The sequence below is a fragment of the Patagioenas fasciata genome, chromosome 18 (assembly GCF_037038585.1).
Source record: "Patagioenas fasciata isolate bPatFas1 chromosome 18, bPatFas1.hap1, whole genome shotgun sequence".
Taxonomy (NCBI): domain Eukaryota; kingdom Metazoa; phylum Chordata; class Aves; order Columbiformes; family Columbidae; genus Patagioenas; species Patagioenas fasciata.
In genome coordinates, this window is record NC_092537.1 from 13,891,194 (window position 1) to 13,913,392 (window position 22,199).

A 22,199-nucleotide genomic window follows, 5' to 3' on the forward strand; every position below is an offset into this window, starting at 1 on the left:
GACTTTGTCAGCCAGGGCGGCTTTGTCTGCTTTCTAGCAACGGGGAAAGGCAGGAGAGCGGTGGGGACAGGATGCAGGGACAACACGAGAGGGAGAAGTGGCTGCGTGGCCCTCTTCACCCCATCACCCCCGTGGGGTTGCTCCCACCAGCCGAAGGGACTCGGGGTCACAGAGGGACCTGGCAAGGGACCCGCAGCCGGGCTGGAAATCCTCCCTCCCCCTGGCTGCTTCTGCCAGCCGGCACCCAAGGGACAAGGGGCGTTTGTCAACCGGCCCGGGACACCCTTGGCTGGCACCAGGGTCCCTCGAGCCCATACCTCATCGATTTCCAGCACCAGCAGCTGCTCCTTGTCTGCTTTCTGCTTCTTGAGCCGCTCCAGGGCCTGGGACAGAGCCTTCCAAGGCAGACAGCAGCCCGTGACGCCACGGCAGGGTCGGAGCTGCCCCCCGGCCAGCCGAGCACCCCCTGCCTCCCCAGCCCATCAGAAACCTCCAGGAAAGGCATCGGGAAGCTGTGCAGGGCTGCGAGCAGGGTGGCAGGGGGACAGATCCCTTGGGGTCCCAGCCTGGGCTCTGCCTGCGGGTTACAGCCACCCACCTTGATGTCCTTCTGCTCCTGCTGGCGATCCTGCTGGAGGTTTGCAAGGGCTGAGCTGAACTTCTCGTAGTCCTTTTGGAGCTGCATGATGCTGGCCTGGAGGCACTTGAGCTGCTCGTCCTGCTGCAGGGACTAAGAGGACAAGGCGGTGCTGAGCAAGGGGGGTGGCTGCCCCGCGGGGACAGTCCCAGGGTCTTTTGGCTGGTGGCCGCGGGCTCTCAGTGCAAGCAGGACATTTGCTCCAAGGCTTTAACTCCCTTCCATGCTGCTGACTCCCACAAGCCGGTTAGGGGGGCAGAGAGGGGCTCCCCCACATTACAGCAAAGCAGAAATGCCTGGGGGCTCCTGGCAGCTCAAGCCCCCTACACCGCGTCTCCTTACCTGTCTCCTCCACTTTGGGTAACTCTCCACCTTGCCGCCCGCCTTCTGGGCCAGGGACTCCAGCTGCGCCTCGAGCTTCTCGCAGCGCTGGAGGAGCTTCCCCAGCAGCGCCCTGGTGTCCCAGTTGCAGCCGGGGCACCCCGCGTGCTCGTGTCCCCCGCTCTGCGCCGTCGCCCTCGGCTCGTCCAGCTGCTGGCAGGGGAGGAGGAATCAGCTCTGAGCCGGGCTGGATGCCGCCCACAAGCCCAGGTGCCGTGCAGGCTCCATGGCCCCATCCAGCCAGGGGACGTGGCCGGGACCCCGCCAGGACTGCCCCCGAGCCAGCGGGGGCTGGGAGCGCTGCCCCCGGGCCTCACCTCTGCCTGCAGCTGCTGTGCTGTCTCCATCACCAACTGATTCACGTACTCGGCCGCAAACTTCTCCAGTTCGGCCTGGGTCGGCTCCTGCTGCTTCCCCAGCTCCTTCCGCTCTGCCTTGACCTTCTGTCCCTTGGGCCTGGCCAGCGAGATGGGGGCAGGGGCAGGCTTAGCCTTCGTGGGGGTGTCCAATGGCCCCCAAACTGGGATGCTCCCAGACCCCAGGCTCCCTCGCAGCCCTGCGGGGTAGGAAACCCTCTCCCATCCTTTTACCGCGGCTGTTGGGTCATCTGGGCGCTGCCGTCTGCTTTCCTGCCGGCTCCAGCCCCCCTCATCTTTCTGGGAGCATCCTCCACCTTCCTGATCTGCCAACGGCAGTGGGGGCGGTGAGGGCACAGCCCCCTGTGTCATTCCGGCACGGGGACCCTTCAGCTGCACCCTCCCTGCCCAAACTGGCATCCCCGCAGCCCCTCGGGGACTGCTGCCGGCTCACCTTCTCCTCCTGCCCGTGGAGGGCCCCGGCCATGTCTTGCAGGAAGGCCACCTGGCACTTGAGGTCGGCCAGGATGCTGGTGATGCTCTGCCGGCCTAGAGGGACATGGTGCAAGGGGATGTGCTCTCGGGGAGGGGGTCTCAGCCTTGGGGCCAGGCTCTGAGCATGACGGGCCCCTGAGCCAGGGTGTCCCCACGCCAAACAACCCCCGCCAGCCCCTTCATGCTCTCACCTCCCTCCGGGAAGAGCCGGCGCACGTTCTCAAGATCCGCATGTTCAGCTTTTGTAGATTTAAGCTGCTCCACCTGCTCCTTCAGACCAGCGCAGAGGTGGCCGAGCTGCCCAACCTGGGAGAGAACCTCCCGCATCTCCGACTCGTAGCTGGAGGTGCTGGTGGTGCCCCAGGGCTTGGCCGGCTCTTGGGCATCCCCTGGGATGGTGGCTTGGGAGGTGGAGGAGCCAGGCTGCACCCCAGGGGTGGTGGTGTGGGTCCCAGCTGATCCTGGCTGCACCCCCGAGGTGCTGGCCTGGGCATCAGGGGCCCCTGGCTGTGTCCCCAGGGCGGTGGTGGCCTGGGTGCCCGGGGATCCTGGCTGCATCCCCGAGGTGCTGGCCTGGGTGTCAGGGGCCCCTGGCTGTGTCCCCAGGGAGGTGCTGGCCTGGGTGCCTGGGGATCCTGGCTGCAACCCCAGGGTGGTGGCGCCGGCACCACAAGATCCTGTGTGAGCAGAGGGAGCGCCTGACAACTTCACAGGGGTCACTGGTTCCCCCTGTGTCCCTGCTTGCATCCCCGGGGAGCCAGACCCTGCAGTCCCCTTGCTGGTCTCCATCTCAGGCTGTGTCCCACGTCCCTTCGGCCCCAGTGCTGAGCGCTTCCTGGCCTGGGTGTCCGTGGCCACCTGGGTGGGCTCGGCGGGGGCAGACTGGCCCCCAGCGCCCTCCTGGGAAGAAGAGGCAAAGGGCAGCAGGGTTACTGGCAGCTGGGCAGCCGTGAGGACAGACCCCAGAACCCCCCGCCGTGTCCCCAGTCCCTGTCCCCAAACCAGCATCTGACGGGGCCAAACTTGTGTTGAACATGAGAGCCCAAATGCAAAGGGATCACAGGGTCAGCCCGGCCATGGAACTGGGGGGATGGGACCCCCAGGGATGGGACCCCCAGCATCACTGCCCAGCACCCCCAACCCACAGGCTGTGCCCCGAGGCAGGAGGGCTGGTGTCCCCGAGGGAGCAGGGAACGCAGCCGCCTCCTGTCCCTGTGCAGCCCGGCAGCGTCCTGGGGCTTCCCCTGAAGCTGGGTGAGGAGAGGGACACCCGTTCAGATATGGGAGCGGGATTTAAAGAGCGTCCCCAAATGAACTGGGGCAGGAGACAGAGGGATGCTGGGCAGGGCTGTGCCTGGGGGCCGTGGCTGAATTGCGCGGGCAGAGCTTTATCTCCCCTCCTTCCCCTCCCATGGTTCTGTTTGGATGGCTCTCTAGTTCAGAAGTGCCTTAGCAACTCCTGGGACACCCTTCCCACTCTTCCCTCCTGCTGCCCTTCACGCTGGTGACACCGATGGCCGTGGGGCACGGGCACAGTGTGACAGGGCAGCAGGAGCGGGGAGGGGACGAGGGTCCAGCTCCCCCCGGGGCACCAGGGGACACTCACCAGGCCAAGGGTCTCCTGTATCTCCTGGATGTCCTCTGCCAGGCCAGAATGCGCCTCCTGCATGGCCCGCATGTCCTCTGTCAGGCCGACATGCGCCTCCTTCATCTCCTGGATGTCCTCTGCCAGGCCAGAATGCGCCTTCTGCATCGCCTCCTTCATCTCCCGCACGTCCTCTGCCAGGCCGGACTGCACCTCCTTAAACTTGTTGATCTCCTCCCAGAGATCCTGGAGCGAAGCCCTTTCCTGGGAGAGCGGGTGGGGGGTGAGCCCAGGGGAGGGTCCCTGGGGACCTGGACCCCGCTGTGCTCTGCTGCGGGAGCTCGGGCTTAACCCAGCCCTTGGGCTGAGGGCGGCACGAGGGCAGCGCGGAGCCAAGAGGAGGGGGCGTCTCGTGGGGGAGCACCCAGGGACCAGCAAGAGCATCTACCTTGGAGACGGCTCTCTCCTTCTCGTCTCTTGTTTTTGCAATGGCCTCCTTGGCCATGGAGGAGACCTCGGAGTCGCTCCCGGTCCCCTCCAGTGTGTCCTTCTCGTCCAGCTGCTCCGCTGGTTTCCAGAGCTGCTGCCCGGTGCCCAGGGCTCCGTCTTCCTCCTTCTCCTGGCCAGGCTGGTCCTCGCTGTCCTGCTCCTTTGCCAGGCTGGGGGTCGGGCTCTGCCCTGGCTCCAGGACAGACGGCTCCTGCTGGCCCAGCTGCCCGATGATGGCCTCGAGCAACTTGTGCAGGGCCACCAAGTCGACAACCCCCAAATGGGGTGTCCCGATGGCGGCGTTCAGCAGCTCCAACAGACCGAGTGTGGCCATCGCTGCTGCTCTGCCAGAAAACACTGAACTTGATGTGGGAGGACGGGAGCTTTTCTGTCCGCAGATGATGTTGGAGGGAATGGCAGCCAGCAGCCTTTCTCCTCCTCCTTCTTGCCACAGAAAGTGATCCGGTCACCAAACGGATCCAAGTGCCGAAAGCAATCCGAGTGATGAAAGTGATCCAGTCACCAAAGCAATAGAAGTTCCGAAAGTGATCAAACCACCGAAAGCGGATCAACCACCAGAAGTGGGTCAACCACCGGTAGCGATCCCACCACAAAAAGTGATGCAACCACCAATAGCGATCCCACCACCAAAAGCGATCCAACTGCCAAAATGAGTCCACCACCACAGTGATCCCACCACAGCAAGTGATCCCACCACGGCCAGTGACCAAATGGGCGAGGGGCACAGGTGACAGGGGACAATATAGTGTCTCTGTTGCCGGGCAACAGCCGCCCCAGCAGCCAGCGGGCGCCGCCCTGGCCATTGTGATGAAGTTATCCACGGGATGGGAGGTGCTGAGGGTCCCTCCTGCCTTTCCCACTTTACCACCTACAATGCAGCTGGTGACACCTCAAATGTTGTGGCAGACACTGCAGACCCTGCCCAGATGCAAAATACAATCAGAAAGGTCATGGGGAATGAAATCTCATCTCACTGAATTAAATACCCTCAGTTTTAATTGCAGAGAGAGTGGCTTTATCCGTGTTGTGTACTCAATCAAACTCTCCTGACGTTTAATCCTTTCCTTTCCCCACGGCACAGTGGCCTCGGAGGCGATTCCCCTTCGTGGCAGATGTGCAGTGACTGGCTCACGAGTGCACCAGCACCTGGGAACCTGGGCTGAAAACAAGGCCAAAGTGCCTGGTTTAGGATGCCTTTCCCTGCGGTTGATCAAGGCAGACGGATGTCTTTGGAGAGGGAGCTGTTCTGAAGGGATTTCTTCTGCCTCTCTTGACTGCTGGCACGAGCCAGCGGCTGCTGACCAGGAAACCTCCAGCTGGGGCCAGTGACAAGTGCTGCTCTTCTCCCGCTCAGCTCTGATGTGGTCGAGGGGGATCAGCCCTGCGAGGAGGGAAATGCTGGAGGTGACACCAGGACCTGGGGGGTTCAGCTGGAGAACGGGAGCTGAGGGGAGACCTTCTGATCTCTGAACTGCCTGAAAGGAGCCTGGAGCCGGGGGGGTGGGCTCTGCTCCCCAGGAACAAGCGACGGGACAAGAGGAAATGGCCTCAAGTAGCGCCAGGGGAGGCTGAGGTTGGATGTGGGGAACAATTCCTTAACAGAAAAGGCTGCCAGGCATTGGGGCATCATCCCCTCCGGCTGCCATTTTACCAGGCAGCTCCTTTAAGCCTTATTCTGGGGAACACAGCACAGAAACCCTGAATCCTTGATTTGAGTTCATTTAATGATTTTTCCAGGATCTTACAGCCATGCAGTTGGCACGGTGCTGTGTGCAGAGTCTGCAGGTGGAGCCGCCCCACCACCCTGGACCAGAGAATCCCAAGCGGGTGACGGAGAGGACGCTCGGCACAAAGCGCCTCTGCCCCGAGATGCCAGCACGAGGCAGGAGGGTCCGTCCTCCCGTCCCGCCACCCTGCGGGGGCCACAGTCCCCAGAGTCAAAACACGGAAGGATAAGCCCAGCCCTTCCCACCAGTGCAGAGCAGAGCACCTCGAGGGGAGGCCCGGCCCCAGTAAATGCTGTACGAGGGCTCCTTGCTGTCTCGCTATCTGTCCAGGTCCTCAGGGGCTGGTGGCGCGGGAACTTCACCTGGGGAGGATGGTAAACGGGCGGCCGCACAAATTCAACCACGGGCTCTGTCCTGTCTGTCAAGGGGTGACACAGAGCGTTAGCGAGACGGCGCAGACCCGAACCCCAGGGCCTGCCGTCGCTAACAAGGCCCCCCCCCACCCACCAGGGCTGGTCGAGCACGCCCTGGTGAAGGCCCTCAGTGTTATTTTAAAATGCTCATTCAGAATGGGCTTTTAAGAGGTTGTCTCCTCAGGCTGCTGTTAGTTTGGGGGAGGATGGCTCCGGAAGCGCCCAGTCTGTGCTGTAACAGCTCCCAGACAAGTGCCGGGACCAAGCAGGAGCCCACGGGCACAGCTCGTGCACCGGCCCTGTGCCTCAGCCCAGGGCTGCGTCACGGCTCCCCCAGCCCCCCGCACGGGCCATTTCTCACTGAGGAGCTGATGGGAGACCCAGGTAACGCAGCTGTCCCGCTGGCACTGTTGAGACGCCAGCCCTGCCGGGGTCACGGCATCCTCGTGCTTTCTGTACAACTCAAACGTGCTCAAGGTTCACACCTTGAGCCTGTGGCTGGAAACAAGACACAAGCACAAGAGCTGAGGCGATTCTCTTTTCTTGCAGCACTCTGGCAGGCAGCTACTTCCCCACAGCACCCCAGAGTCTGTGAAACAGAGGTGGAAAACCAAGGCACACCAAAACTTCTCCCAGCTTCCCCAGCCCTCTGCACATTTCTGCTCCAGGCAGGAAAAAAAACCCACTTTCTTAACAGCCTGGTTTAAAGCAACAGGACAGCACAGTGCTTGCAGGGCTGGGATTGTGGCTTCAGGCGACACACAAACTCAGAGCAGCCCTGAACAACCCTGCAGACTCCAAGGAACTTGCTCTCCTCCAGCAGTAACGACCTTGTCATCAGAACACGCAAGAACAGCCTGACCAAGAGAGCGTGAACCGCCCAGCAACAGCCTCAGTGACCAGGGCCTGGGCCCAACATCCTCGCTGGAATCGATGGGGCGGTTCTGGCTTGAAGAGCAGGAAGACGAAGAGATGGCAGCCGGTGCCCATGGCGGGGAAGGGGGGCAGGTAATGGCAGATCTCCTTGCCCGACTGGATGTCGTTGCCTGGGATGTTCGTCCCTCCCTTAGGGCCAGCAGATTCCCCCAGGATTGCACATCACTCTGGGCTACGTTGTCACGCAACCTACGCCCTGTTTGACAAGCAAACAGACAGCAGAGGCTGCTTTCACTGGCACAAAAATATCACACTCAGCGCTTTGAAAGCCAAACAGCAGCAACACCTGAACTCCCGCATCTTTAGCAGGACCCAGAACGTGGGCGTGAAGCAGCTGCTGGCAGGAGCACCAGCGAACCCACAGAACTGTCTCAGCAAATCCTTATTCCGAGCTCCGTTGAAGGAGTTTCTGCCCGCTCCGCCGGGGCTTTCCCCGAGCCCAGCAGCGCGGCTCTGCCGTGCGGTGCTCACTCCAGCCAGCGCAGGTACTCCGAGCACGCGCCTCTTCAACCTCCACCTGCAACAGAGAAAGGCGACTTTGTGATAGGATCACAGAATCGTTTGGGTTGGAAGAGACCCTCAAGATCACTGAGTCCAACCACAACCCAACTCTGGCACTAACCCCTGTCCACAAGAACCTCATCTACATCTCATCTTTTAAACTCTTCCCGGGATGGTGACTCCAGCACTGCCCTGGGCAGCCTGTTCCAGTACTGTACAACCCTTTCCAGGAAGAAATGTTTCCTAATATCCAATCTGAACCTCCCCTGGCACAACTTGAGGCCGGTGTTTGCATCAACCCCAAAGTGAGAACCCCCTGACCTGCTTCGAACCAACGGGGCAGCTCAAGACCACCCAGCAATCCTTTCCTAGCACAAGAGTAACTCATTCTTATAGGACGGAGCTTCAAATGAGGAGCAAAGAACTCAACAGATGAAATTCCAAGATTAAAGGGACTTCTCAGTCAGCTGCTTCACCGTGCCTCGGTTTCCCAGAGCGAGCAGTGGCAGCTAATGCACCTGCCAGGCAGACTGCCGAGGGAGAGGAGTCTGGGGGGAAACAAAAGGCGGGAGTCAGGGAATTGCTTCCACTACACTGCCACACCGGTCCTGTCTCATCTCTCAACCGCCAGAGCTTTGGGGAGGCTACAATCTTTCCTGCATATGTAACACAGCCCTACTCAGATCACAGTATCACCGTATGTTTGGGATTGGAAGGGACCTCAAAAGATCATCCAGTCCAATCCCTCTGCTGGAGCAGGAACGCCTAGGTGAGGTCGCACAGAAAGGTGTCCAGGCGGGCTTTGAATGTCTCCAGGGAAGGAGACTCCACAATCTCCCTGGGCAGCCTGGTCCAGTGCTCTGTCACCCTCACTGAGAAGAAGTTCTTTCTCAAATTTAAGTGGAACCTCTTGTGTTCCAGCTTGATCCCATTGCCCCTTGTCCTATCATTGTTGCCACTGAGTAGAGCCTGACTCCATCCTCGTGGCACTCACCCTTTATATATTTATAAACATTAATAAGGTCACCCCTCAGTCTCCTCTTCTCCAAACTAAAGAGCCCCAGCTCCCTCAGCCTTTCTTCATAAGGGAGATGCTCCACTCCCTTAATCATCTTTGTTGCCCTACGCTGGACCCTCTCCAGCAGTTCCCTGTCCTTCTTGAACTGAGGGGCCCAGAACTGGACACAATATTCCAGATGGGGTCTCACCAGGGTGGAGTAGAGGGGAAGGAGGACCTCTCTCGATCTACTGACCACCCCCCTTGTAATACACCCAAGGATGCCATTGGCCTTCCTGGCCACAAGGGCCCAGTGCTGGCTCATGGTCATCCTGTTGTCCACCAGGACCCCCAGGTCCCTTTCCCCTACACTGCTCTCTAATAGGTCATTCCCCAACCTATACTGGAACCTGGGGTTGTCCCTGCCCAGATGCAGGACTCTACACTTTCCCTTGTTAAATTCCATCATGTTATCCCCCGCCCAACTCTCCAGCCTGTCCAGGTCTCTGGATGGCAGCACAGCCTTCTGGCGTGTCAGCCACTCCTCCCACCTTAGTGTCATCAGCAAACTTGCGGATAGTACACTCAATTCCCTCGTCCAAATCGTTAATGAATATATTGAATAATATTGGCCCCAGTACTGACCCCTGAGGCACTCCACTAGATACTGGCCTCCAACTGGACTCCGCACCATTGACCACCACTCTCTGGCTTCTCTCTCTAAGCCAGTTTGCAACCCACCCCACTACTCTATTGTCTAGACCACACCTCCTCAGTTCAGCTGTGAGGATGCTGTGAGGGACTGTGTCAAAGGCTTTGCTGAAGTCAAGGTAGACCACATCCACCGCTCTGCCATCATCCATCCACCTTGTCACATTCTCATAAAAGGCTGTGAGGTTGGTCAAGCATGACTTACACTTGGTGAAGCCGTGCTGACTGCCCCTAATGACCCTCTTATCCCTGATGTGCCTTGAGATGACACCAAGGACAAGCTGTTCCATTACTTTCCCAGGGACAGAGGTGAGGCTGACCGGTCTATAATTACCCGGGTCCTCCTTCTTACCCTTTTTGAAGACCGGAGTGACATTTGCTTTCCTCCAATCCTCGGGCACCTCTCCCGTTTCCCAAGACTTGGCAAAAATGATGGAGAGCGGTCCAGCAATGACTTCAGCCAGCTCCCTCAGCACCCGCGGATGCATCCCATCTGGACCCATGGATTTATGGATGTCCAGACTACTTAATTGTTCCCTAACCCAGTCCTCATCGACTAAAGCAAACTCCTCCATTGACCTGGCTTCATCCGGGGCCTCAGGGGTACAGGGCTCCCCAGGACAGCCTCCAGCAGAGTAGACAGAGACAAAGGCGGCATTCAGCAATTCTGCCTTCTCTGTGTCTTCCGCCACCAGGATGCGATCCAGCAGTGCACCTCTCCTGGTCGGCTCCTCCACCATCTGCATGAGGAAGTTATCATCAATGCACTGGAGGAACCTCCTGGACTGTGGCTGGCTGGCTGAATGGTCCTTCCAGCAAACATCAGGGAAGTTAAAATCACCCACAACAACCAGGGCCTGTGACTGTGAGGCCACTCTCAGCTGCGCATAGAAGGCCTCATCAACTTCCTCAGTCTGATCTGGTGGCCTGTAATATACACCTACAAACGTACCACCCCTGCCAGCCTGCCCCTTGATCCTGACCCATACACTCTCAACTCGTTCCTCATCCGCTCCTGGGCAGAATTTAGTACATTGCAGTTGCTCTCTCACATAGAGAGCAACTCCACCACCACGCCTGGCTGGCCTGTGTTTCCTGAAAAGGGTGTAGCCATCCATGACCACATTCCAGTCATGCGAACTGTCCCACCACGTTTCTGTAATTGCCACCAGATCATAATCTCCCAACCGAACACAGGAATCTAACTCCTCCTGCTTATTCCCCATGCTGCGCGCATTGGTGTACAGGCATTTCAGGGAGAGAGCAGAGCACACCAATTTCTCCCTAGGGGCACAGGAGGCCAAAAGAAACAGGAGCGAACCAACAGCAGAGGGAAAAGATCCCGTTTAAACACGTTCTTTGTAAAGAACCTGCTACTCACCTGGATTTGTGAGCAGCACAGTCCGCAGGGAGCCTTTATCTGCCACGGATGACACCGCGGGGGAACTGGAAGCCTGAATGAGGAACACAAACAGAACGTCAATCACTGAAACCACAGATTCCATTAAGACCAGGTCACGATTTCCACGGCAACGAACACGAACCGGGCACGGGCACGGCCAGGACCCAGCACAGACCAGGCACGGCCACAACACCAAGTCATCCAGCTCCACCTGAGAGGCCCTGGAGCCTTAAGAAACACCAGCCTGCTGACAGACAGCCATCCTGTCGCAAAGCTCTGTCTTTATCACGTCCAAGAAACACGTTTGGATCATCACAGAGGAAATACCCTTCTAAACAAAATCCCCCGGGGCAGACAATGCCCATCAGGAGCGTCTGAGAAAACCACAGAGGCTTCCCGTGGGGCCAAGGCTGTGCCCCGCTGCCCCCACACTCCTCTGACGGAGTCACCATGTTCCCATAGCAGACCGGCACGGCGTGCTCGTCTTCCCGGCTGTGCTCCACCCTCAAGGTGAGCCGGGGGGCAACGCGGCCCCTCGGAACAAGTCACGAAACACCGCGCCGTGCTCGGCCACGCGCTGCTTGTGGAACGGGCCGCTGCTCTTCTCCCACTCAGCTCTGAGCTCGCCGAGGGGGATCAGCGCTGCGAGGAGAGGGAAACGCTGGAGGTGACACCGGGGGACCCAGCGCGGCCGGGGCGGAGAGGGGGTGGCGGGACACAGGCCTGTCCGGAGCCACGCTGCGCCTTCCATCTCCGCATTCTGGCGGTTCTCCCTCGGGATCTTCTTTCTTGCCTTGATTTCCTTTGCCCGCAGCAGCTTCTCACGCGGCAGGCTGATGTCGGTCTTTGGCTCCTCAGACAGGGCTGAAAAAATCACCTACGTGACAAATTCCAGTACCCAAAACACCCAAACACAAAACGCCTGCAGAGCGTTAGAGAGGCTGTGAAAGAGACGCAAACTCCAAGACAGCAGAGACTCGAATCTACCGCCTCTGCCTTCCCTCGGCACCTCCACGCGTCTGCCGCCTCCTCCCCCCCAGCTCATTGCACCCCCAGACCCAGCGGTTTCCCAGCCGAGGAGCAGCTCTGGTCTCTGCGGCTGCTCTGCAGCCAAACTGGGTTATTTGCTGCAAGGGGTCTAAAGCTCTGGTTCCTGCTCTGGCTCCTCTGACACTACCGGGTTTAGGAAGAGAGGAAACGGCCTCAAGTTGCCCCAGGGGAGGTTGAGGTTGGATCCTGGGAACAATTTCTTCCCAGAAAGGGCTACCCAGGGCAGCGGCGGAGGGGTTGAACAGACGTGGAGATGCGGTTCTCAGGGACACGGGGCAGTGCTGGGGGTGGGTTATGGTTGGACTCGATGGTCTTGAGGGTCTTTTCCAACCAAATGATTCTATGATTCCAAGGAATCACTTCTCTACTCCGCTCCACGTCTCTTGGCGGGTCCTGGCCAGCCTCCCTCCTCCCAGAAAACTGCCATCCGGTTCCCTGAAACTTTCGGGCTCTGCAAACTTCTACATCAGGAAGGGGCCAACCTTGTGCCAAAGCCCCTCATCAGCTCTTTACAGGGTGCAGTCTGGGGCAAAATGCAGCCCCAGCAACAGCTTTCTCGACCTCCGGCAGCAAAAGCCCGCACGGCGCAGCTCCTCGGGCGAGCACCTGGCTGGGGCTGCTGTGCTGCCGGGCCGTCTGCCCCCAGCGCGGCTCCCTGCTCTCCTCCTCCACCAGCCTCAAGCACCGACTGAAACTGCAGCGTTTTTCCAGCACTTCTAAGTTGCCGACGTCAATGCCCTCGTTGGGCAGCGGCCCCAGCCGCTGGGAATGGAGAGTGAAGAGAAGCTGCTCAATTCATGTACACCGTGATTCACTTACAAAGCACGCACCCATCGTTAACCAATGACACGGTAAATGCTTTCTGAGCACCTGCAAAACGAGGGGAGGATGGGCCATAGAATCCCAGAATGTCAGGGGTTGAAGGGCCCTGGAAAGCTCATCCAGTGCAATCCCCCATGGAGCAGGAACACCCAGCTGAGGTTCCACAGGAAGGGGTCCAGGCGGGTTTGAATGGCTGCAGAGAAGGAGACTCCACAACCTCCCTGGGCAGCCTGGGGCAGGCTCTGCCACCCTCACCAGGAACAAGTTTCTTCTCAGATTTAAGTGGAACCTCCTGTGTTCCAGTTTGTACCCATTGCCCCTTGTCCTGTTGTTAGAAATAGAATCGATTTTATAGGGGACTATACTAATACAATCAATACAGCCAATTTTAACAGGAAACTAACAGGATCAATTTTACAAGATGTTCTCTTTTGGGACGGGTGCAAGACTGACTCAACCTTTGCATACCGTGTTTTACCCAATAAGGGAACTGAGCATACTTTTATCTTATCAACCTAGCGTTTATCTTAGCCCAAATATGCTTAGAATGAGGAGAAATATATACAGTACCTCTGGAAATTAAGCTAGTCAGCAGTTGTGCAATTATAGAGTAGTGCGTATGTGCAGCATCAAAAGGTGAAAAGGACAGAAGCGATGAAGACTACTTACTTCATCCTGAAGACCCCCTGAAAGACCACCAGAGGACACTGCGCATGATCAAAGTAGTTCCAAGGTGTTGCAATCGATGTTGCAATAAATGTTGAGCAACTGTTACATATTCTAATGATCCTAATGAATATATGAGTATGTATGTGAATGGACTGCATAAATACTGCGTAACCTAAACTGACCGCGGAAGGCAGCTTTGGGTGTGAACCCCTGGTTTCCCAGCGCTGAAATAAAGCACCGCATATAACTACGCCCGTGGTTATGTGTCCTGATTGCTAACATTTTGGCGACCCAGGTGGGACCTCACGGGCATTGCTGAGACGGCTCGCGTCTCGATCCTGCTCCGGCCGGCACCGAGGTATTCTTGGGGAGTGCGTCGGACGCGACCGGCTCTCCGCTGCTCACGACGGACCTCTGATTGGTAAGAAGGTGCTTTATCTGTTGTTTTACCTGGATCATTGGGTACCCATCTGGTCTGGTTCTGTTCTGGTCCTGTAGCCTGCTGGTCAGGCATCCGGTAGCCTGCCGGTCAGACGCGGCGAAAGCCACGCTCGGTTGGGCAGGGAGCTCCCGAGGTATTGCCTAGGCAGCCGTCCGTTAGACAGAGGGAAACCTCTGCAGGTTCGGCATCTGGTGGTTATCTGGTTCTGGTTTTGTCTGTCTGGTTATCTGCGCGCACTTGGTCTGGTTATTTATGCTGTTCAGCACGTGGTTTGTAGTTTTGATAATTTGATCTGTATTTCTGATTTGATCCGTATTCTGGTAAAGTTGTCTGTGTGCTATCTTTCTGTATTAACCCCTCTCTGCGTTACTCTTTTGTGTTGGTATGTGTGGTACAAAGATGTCACCATTAGATTGTTTGCTGAAACATTGGAAGGAGGCTGGATTTGGACAATCAATGAGTAAAAAGAAATTAACTGAATATTGTACTCACTGGTGGCCTGAATATGACTTGCCTAATGAAGTACGCTGGCCACCGGAGGGCACTTTAGAACATGGAATTATTGTTGAATTAATGAGGTTTTGTCAAAGGGAAGGTAAATGGGATGAGGTACAGTATGTGGATCTCTTTTTCTATCTCGAACAAAAACAGGATTGGAGGAAGGAATGTGGGTTAATGTTAGTCCGGAGGAGCGGTACTAATGATAAATGTACGGGCTGTACGCTGGAAAAGAAATGCATAACGTGTTTGGCAGTAGAGAGCAGCCGCGGCAACGCTTCGGATCTGCCGTGTCTAGACGTTGCGCCTTCAGAAACTGAACCCTTTGCACCTAAGCCCCTTAAACCCTCGGCACCTGTACGTCTTACTGAAAGTGATATCGATTCCAGCGGGGATGAGGGGGCAGCAACCGGAGTAAAAGGAGTAACAACTACACCAATATCCCACAGAACTAGGAACAGAGAAGAGGAAGCCCAAAAGGGGGGTGAACCGTCAAATGTAAAAGCACCCTTGAGACAAGCGGTAGGAGTGGGGGGAGAGCTGGTTTATGTAAAAACCCCGTTTTCGCCAGGAGATCTAATGATTTGGAAACAATCATCTGGTTCTTACCGGGAAAACCTGGACAAGGTTGCAAGGATAATTAAGATGATAATTAAAACGCAGAATCCCGATTGGGATGATTTGCAGGTGATTCTTGACACATTAATGGATTCTACAGAAAAAGATATGGTTATACGGGTAGCAAGAGATAAAGTAAGAGAGGATATTCGGAATGGGACTGTGGGCGGTAATGTTGATGAGAATTTCCCAAAAGAGGAACCCCGGTGGGATTATAATACTGGGGCTGGTCAGCTTCGCCTCCGGAGGTATCAGGACTGGTTATTAATTGGTGTTCAGACTGCTACGCCAAAACAAATGAATTGGTCAAAATTGTATAATGTTAGGCAGGAAAAGAATGAATCCCCTTCAGCCTTTTTAGAAAGACTGAAGGAAACCGCAAAAAGATATACGGATTTAGATATTGAAACAGAACAAGCAAGGATTCAGTTGGCTTTAATCTTTTTGGGACAGTCTCAGGATGATATTCGGAAGAAATTACAGAAACTGGAGGGAGCACAATTACGAGATCTGGATGTTATGTTAGAAACAGCCTGGAAAGTTTATAGTAATAGAGAAAAGGAGCAGTCGAGGCGTTCTCAGCAAGACTTGTTGGCCCTGGTCCAAGGGCAAGGCAGGGGAATAGGAATGGAAGCCCGCGGCAGGGGAGCTAGAGGCGGCCGAGGGCGCGGTTTTCGGAATGTCCAGGGAACTCCTTTAAGATCTGTTGTAAAGCTTGGTATAAATCAATGTGCTTATTGTAAGGAGGAAGGACACTGGAAAAATGAATGCCCGAATCGTCCGGGCTCTACGGGTCGGGTACCACGCGCAGCAGGGAATGCAATACAAACTATGGTGTTGGGGGAGTATAATAACAACAGCTGACTATATGGCAGCACAAGAACAGATACCCAGAATAAGGAACCCCTGGTGACGATACAAGTGGGGGATCAGGATGTGAGACTTTTGGTGGACACAGGGGCTACTTATTCTGTGCTAAATTCCCTACAGGGAAACATAGGTCATAAAACTACAACGATTGTTGGTGCCACGGGGAAGGAAGAAGTACGGCCATTCCTGCAACCCTTAGATCTGTGTTTCGGAGAAAAGAAATTAACCCACGAGTTCTTACATGTTCCAGATTGTCCAGTTTCTCTTCTAGGACGGGATTTATTGACTAAATTGGATGCTGTGATAATATTTGAGAATGGAAACCTGGTAAAGAAAATTCCAGAATCCAAGGTAGGACAAATTCTGTTATTAAAAGAAAACCCGGCAGTGGAAATACCACAAGCTGTGGAGGAGGCGGTGATCCCCACGGTATGGGCGACTGACATACCTGGGAAATCGAAAACAGCCCAGCCCGTAAAAGTGGAATTAAAGGAAGATGCCAGGCCAGTACAGTTGAGACAGTACCCACTGAAATTAGAAGCTAGGTTAGGAATAGTTCCTCTGATTGAAAAATTTTTGAGATATGGAATCCTAGAGAAATGATTGATAAATTGATTGGGCAAATGGATCGATTGGCCAGAATAACTAAAAAAGGTTTTCGGGAACTTAATATACAATTACAGGCTATGACTAAAAGGACCTTGCAGAATAGAATGGCACTCGACATAATGTTAGTGAAAGAAAATGGTGTCTGTGGATATTTGAAAGACAGAATTGATCATTGCTGCATCCATATTCCAAACGTAACTTCAGAAGTCGAGAAGGACATTTCCCAACTGACCCAAACAGAGATGGAGCTGCAAAAAGAAAAGCAGGATGCAGAACAGAGCTGGATAGGCGCTCTGTTGAATACATTTGGTTTAAATTTGGGAGGATGGGTACATTCACTACTAGAAAGTGTAGTTGTACTCGCAATCGTGATTGTACTTCTTTGCTTATTGTATGTAGGTATTAAGCGTGTACTTAGTCAAGCAAGTGCTAGGAATGATCGCATTTTTAGTGTCTTGAGCAGGAATTATGATAATCCTATATTCGAAAACCCTCCAGCTTATGAAGAATAATCAAAATAGTTGATTAATGTGAGAATGCATTGTCTAAGAATAGAAAAGAATTCTCAAAGGGGGGAAATGTTAGAAATAGAATCGATTTTATAGGGGACTATACTAATACAATCAATACAGCCAATTTTAACAGGAAACTAACAGGATCAATTTTACAAGATGTTCTCTTTTGGGACGGGTGCAAGACTGACTCAACCTTTGCATACCGTGTTTTACCTAAAAAGGGAACTGAGCATACTTTTATCTTATCAACCTAGCGTTTATCTTAGCCCAAATATGCTTAGAATGAGGAGAAATATATACAGTACCTCTGGAAATTAAGCTAGTCAGCAGTTGTGCAATTATAGAGTAGTGCGCATGTGCAGCATCAAAAGGTGAAAAGGACAGAAGCGATGAAGACTACTTACTTCATCCTGAAGACCCCCTGAAAGACCACCAGAGGACACTGCGCATGATCAAAGTAGTTCCAAGGTGTTGCAATTGATGTTGCAATAAATGTTGAGCAACTGTTACATATTCTAATGATCCTAATGAATATATGAGTATGTATGTGAATGGACTGCATAAATACTGTGTAACTTAAACTGACCGCGGAAGGCAGCTTTGGGTGTGAACCCCTGGTTTCCCAGCGCTGAAATAAAGCACCGCATATAACTACGCCCGTGGTTATGTGTCCTGATTGCTAACACTGTCACTGGTTGTCACCCAGAAGAGCCTGGCTCCATCCTCCTGACACTGCCCCTTTCCATATTGATCCCCAGGAATGAGTCCCCCCTCAGTGTCCTCTTCTCCAGCTCCAGAGCCCCAGCTCCCTCAGCCTTTCCTCACACGGGAGATGCTCCACTCCCTTCAGCATCTTGGTGCTGCGCCGGACTCTCTCCAGCAGTTCCCTGTCCTTCTGGAGCTGAGGGGCCACAACTGGACACAAATTCCCGAGAGAGCCCGGGAAGAGCCGGAGCCACCCCCGCCTCCCCGAGCCGGCCACGCCAGGAATTCAGCCGCCCGAGCGCTCTCCCCGCCACGCCGCAAGCGGCTCCCGCTGCCCGCGCAGGGGAACCGGGGCTCCCCGGCCCGGGACTCACCGGCCGTGCCGAACGCCCGCCCGCTCCGGACGCCGCTCAGCGCCGCGCTCGCCAGCGGCACCGCCATGCTGCGCGCCGCCCGCACTGGAAGGGCCCCGTTCCCATAGCGACGGGGGCTGCGCCGCGCGGGGTCCGGCCCGCAAGGCCCCGCAGCCGTAGCAACGGGTCTGTCTACCGCAGCGCCGGGCTGGGAATGCCCCGCTGCCGCAGCGACGGGGCTGGTTAGCGCGGAGCCTGCCTAGGAGCGTCCCCACAGCCCCGCGGGACGGGCTCTGCCCTCCCCGGGAACCCCTCCCTATCGCCGGCCTTGCTGCTCCGACCGGGCAGAGCCCGCGGAAGGCACCGGAGAGGCCCCGCTGTCACCCCGGGGTACCCGGGCGGGAGGTGAAGCCCAGCACAAGAGCCAGGGGCTTTTCAGAAATCGGCCCAACAAGGAAAAGCTGCGGTTGCCAGACCCAAGGACCCGGGGCAGCTGATTTCTGCCCTCAAATTCTGGCTCCATCCTTCCAGGTCAAACTGGCAGTTTCTCCAACCACCGCGTGTGGTTTTCGGCTCCAGAGAAGGACGAGTATTTGCTTCCCAGCTCCATCAGCAAAGCAGTGCCACACGCGGATTCACGTGCGCAAACTGTCACAGGAACGTTCTTGACCCCAGGTTTCCTGTATCAGAGTCTCAGAGGTTTGCGCTTTAAAAAGATACTTTAATTAGGAGATAAAAAACAACTTAAAAGGTACAGCACAGAAACAGTCCAGGCTGGGGGCCTCTCAGGCGAAAGAGCCTTGGGCTTTTAAGCCCCTTTCTCTACGAAAGCCTCTCAGAAATGGTGGTCGGGAGCAGGGAGGACGGCCGGGGCGCTGGGAGAGGTGAAGCGCAGTAGGGCACTTTCCTCGGGATCGCCAGAAATAACTGCGTAACCTCAAAGCAATTGTAGTCTGGAGAAGGACAGACAGACAGACAGACGGGATCCTGAAAGAGAGGGAAGTGTTGTCAGAAAATGGGTCACAACCCAGGGTATCGATCATGAGCAAGGAAAGCATGGCAAAGCCTCCCTCGTGCCACGGTCCCGTGGGACATCAAGGGCACCGTGGAAGAGGCTCGGTCGTGGGGCTGAGCACCAGGTCCCAGGAGCTGGTCTGTCACGGGGCGTCCCACGGGCTGCCATCCCCATCTGGGATGGACCACATCTGGGGGTTATGGGCTTCTCTACCAACAACAGACTTCTCGTTGACCCAAACTATGCGGACATCAGCAACTCATTGTTCTGAATAAAAGGGATCCGGGGGAGAGAAAACATGGGGTTCAGCGTCGTTCAAAATGCAATGCCTTCCCTCGGAATGACGTCGCCAGCCAGATCTGCCTGTCTCCACCGGCAAAGCAAATCCCCACTCCAAAAGCCACGGAGCTGCCCTCAAGCCAGCGCTTCTGGACTCTCCATTCTCCTTTCACCGTCTCCCCAAACCGTTCCCTGGCTCCTTCACCCACACCGGGGCCACCGGCACCACGTGCCGCTCGTGCCGCTCTCGCCTCTGCAGCTCCCGCAGCTGCTGCAGCTCCAGCCGGTGCTGCGCCAGCAGCTCTGCCCGATCCCGCGCCGTGTCCTGCCGCTCCTGCCGCAGCTGAGCCGCCAGCTGCTCGTCCTGCGCCCCCAGCGTCTGCACCTGCTGCCCCTAGTTCTCCTTCGTTATGTTCGCTGAGGTCCTGCCCAGAGAGTACACGGGGATTTAGCAGCAGATGGGTGTTGCTGTGTGCGTGGGGAAACTGAGGCAGGGGCCGCTTCGCTCTCTGCGTTCTGAGCCCTGAGCCCTCTGCTGCTGCCCAGTGCGGTGCCCTGGTTGGGACGTGCTGGCAAAGGGACAGGCCCCTCCTCTTGTCACCCACCCAGGGCTGGATTTGGGCCGCGCCCCAGCGCTGTCCCCCCAGGGGAGATGGACGGGGCTGTGGGCAAGGCCCTGCCGGAGGAGGGGAGCACAGCCCAGAGCCCGGTACCTGTGGCTGCTCTCCTGGACATCCAGGTGCTCCTGGTGCTGCCGCTGGGCACTCTCCAATAACAGTTTCTGCCGCGCCCGCTCCTCCTCCAGCATCCGGCGCTGCCCCCAGCTCACACCCCCTGCCCACCGCTCCAGGCACGGGGGCTGCAATTCCCTTCTGAGCGACATTGGGACGGCACAAGTCTGAACCTGCAGCTGTGCCAGCTCCGCTGGAGGAGGTGGTTTGTCTGGAACCAGGAGAAATGAAGGGGAGTGAAGGCAGGATCAAGGAGCAGGGGGAACTCGTGGAGCTGTGTCCATCCAGGACAGCTCCACGGCACGCGGGGCAGTGTGTGCCATCCTGGGCACAGCTGGAAACACGGCCCAGAGCTGGGATGGGACTGTGAGCTGGCCCAACGGGACACAGACCACCCCCACCGCCATCGTAGGTAAAGGCACAGCAGCCACGCTCTCTGTGCACAGCAAAAGATGCTATCAGCCACTGCCTGAAGGGCGCTGGTACCTGAGAAGGGGGCCTCAAAGGGCGTAAACTCTCCCTCCTCAGGGGGTGCACCACCCGCACCCCGAGGGTGGCTCGCACCACAACCCGTTCCCCCTTCTCCCTGGCGGTACCAGGCGCGGCCTCAGTGCGGTGGCTTCGCTGCCCGTGTCCAAGACGGCAGCTGCTGCGGGCCCTATGGGAGCGGCGTGGCAGCGCTCGAGCCTCGTGCGAAGGTGCGTGGGGCTGGAGGCATCGGGCCCGGCCCCAGCCCATGAGCCTCCAGCCTTTCCTGCCCCGCAGACCCCCTGTTATTTTGTTTTGTGGTTTTTTTAGTATGTTTGGGTAATGTCTTTAAATGCAGAGAGAAGCAGCAGCAGCATGCAGGCAGCTGCTGGGTACGAGGGGTTCCCTAAGCACACACACCCCACACCCCCCGGCCGCCGGGCAGGAAAGAGAACGTGGGGGGTATAACAAAAAATAAGGGCATGGAGGTGTTCTGGCTGAAGCCGAGCTGTGCTCATCTACCCTTTGAATGACAATTCCAAAGGCACCAAAGGATGGGCCTTTGCTGGCTCTGCCCTGGTGCCCACTGGTTTGCTCCCCGTGCTCCCTCTGGGGGGCCCCGGGTACCACCGGATCCACCTGGGCACCCCCAAAGTGCCTTTTGAGCTCTTATTTTTCTCCTGAAAAACCAAACACGGCGGGGCTTTCTGCCATCCTGCCCCAGGGACCCCCACTCAGACCACACCGGCGCTTGGTTGCTCATCACCGTTTATTGCAGCCGCTGCCTGCTCAGCGCCCGGGGCGGTTGGACCGGGGCCGGGACCCCTGTCCTGCGCGGCTGTCAGGGGGTGATTCACCGCGGGGGGGCTGGATGGGCGGCAGCAGACTCGGTGCCAGGGTGAAGCGTCTGGGAGACGGGACTGGTCGGTGCAGCAGCACGGCCGAGAGCAGCGAGGTCGAGGTGTCTGGGGTGGCCCTTGGCGTTGGGGGCAGCTGAGAGCCCCCCATCATGGCGAGCTGCTCGTCCTGCCGGTTCCCATCAGTGCCGTCCTGGCCCGACAGCTGCATCGCGTCCTTCTGGGAAGGGGAGAGCGTGTGAGCCAAACACGGGGCCCCGTTCCGCATCCCCCAGCAACCCTCCCCCAGCCAGCTCTCCCTGGGGAAACTGAGGCACGGATGGATCCCCCGCAGGCTCAGCATCCCCCTCCCCACCTCCGTCATCCCTACCTTGTTGGGGCTGCGGGCGCTGGGTGGGGACGGCCGTGGGGTGCTGGGAGGTTGGGGCTGGAAGCGCGGGGGCGTGAGGGTGTGTGGGCCCCCGCAGCTCCGCGGAACAGTGGGGTACCTGCACTCGCCCGTCCGCTCCCTGTGGGACAGGACACGGGGTGCTCAGTGCCCGGCAGGTGGCACCCCATGTGTCACTCGACGCCAGGGAGGGGGCGGGGGGTGCTCCCTGTTTAGGGGCAGTTACTCACGATCCAGGCGCCAGCATGTTGACGGGCCGGTCGCAGGACAGGCAATGGAAACCAGGCAGCAGCTGCCTGGAGCGGGGAGAAAAGGGCTGGGGAGCTCCTGGGGGGCACAGCCCCACCTGCACACCGTCCCCTGCCACAAAAAGCCTCTGCACCCACCCCCCAAGATTGGTTCAGGAGGGCTCCTCCCACACGTGCCCCCTCATTGTGCCGCCTCCGTCGCTGGGAAGCTGCAGCTGGCAGGAGCACAAGGCACAGCCACTTGCTCAGCATCCCCAGGGGCGCTGCCCACTCGGCTCCCACGCCAGGGTACCACAGCGGCACGAGCTGGGACAGCCAGCAGGAACAGGGCCGGCACTGCCAAAGCCACCGCTGTCCCCATCGCACTCACTTCCTAATCCCAGCGGCATCGTCACGCTCTGGCTGCAGCGC

At 57.2% G+C, this 22,199-nt stretch overlaps 1 protein-coding gene across 1 annotated transcript; it reads right to left on the minus strand.

Moving 5' to 3' along the window:
• Nucleotides 1–5,669: 5,669 nt before the first annotated feature.
• On the minus strand, nt 5,670–18,037 carry LOC136109511 (large ribosomal subunit protein mL38-like). Its single transcript, XM_065852240.2, has 4 exons — nt 17,824–18,037; nt 10,631–11,515; nt 9,829–9,989; nt 5,670–7,557 (listed from the first exon to the last, which is right to left on the minus strand). Exons 1-2 carry the CDS (start codon nt 17,888–17,890, stop codon nt 11,157–11,159), a joined length of 426 nt encoding a protein of 141 aa, XP_065708312.1. The 5' UTR covers nt 17,891–18,037; the 3' UTR covers nt 5,670–7,557; nt 9,829–9,989; nt 10,631–11,156.
• Nucleotides 18,038–22,199: the final 4,162 nt, after the last annotated feature.

Coding starts and splice junctions, on each gene's coding strand:
- LOC136109511 (XM_065852240.2), bottom strand. CDS start 17,890: ATGGCGGTGCCGCTGGCGAGCGCGGCGCTGAGCGGCGTCCGGAGCGGG. Junction 11,516..17,823: donor GCGGGCGTTCGGCACGGCCG/GTGAGTCCCGGG, acceptor TGATTTTTTCAG/CCCTGTCTGAGGAGCCAAAG.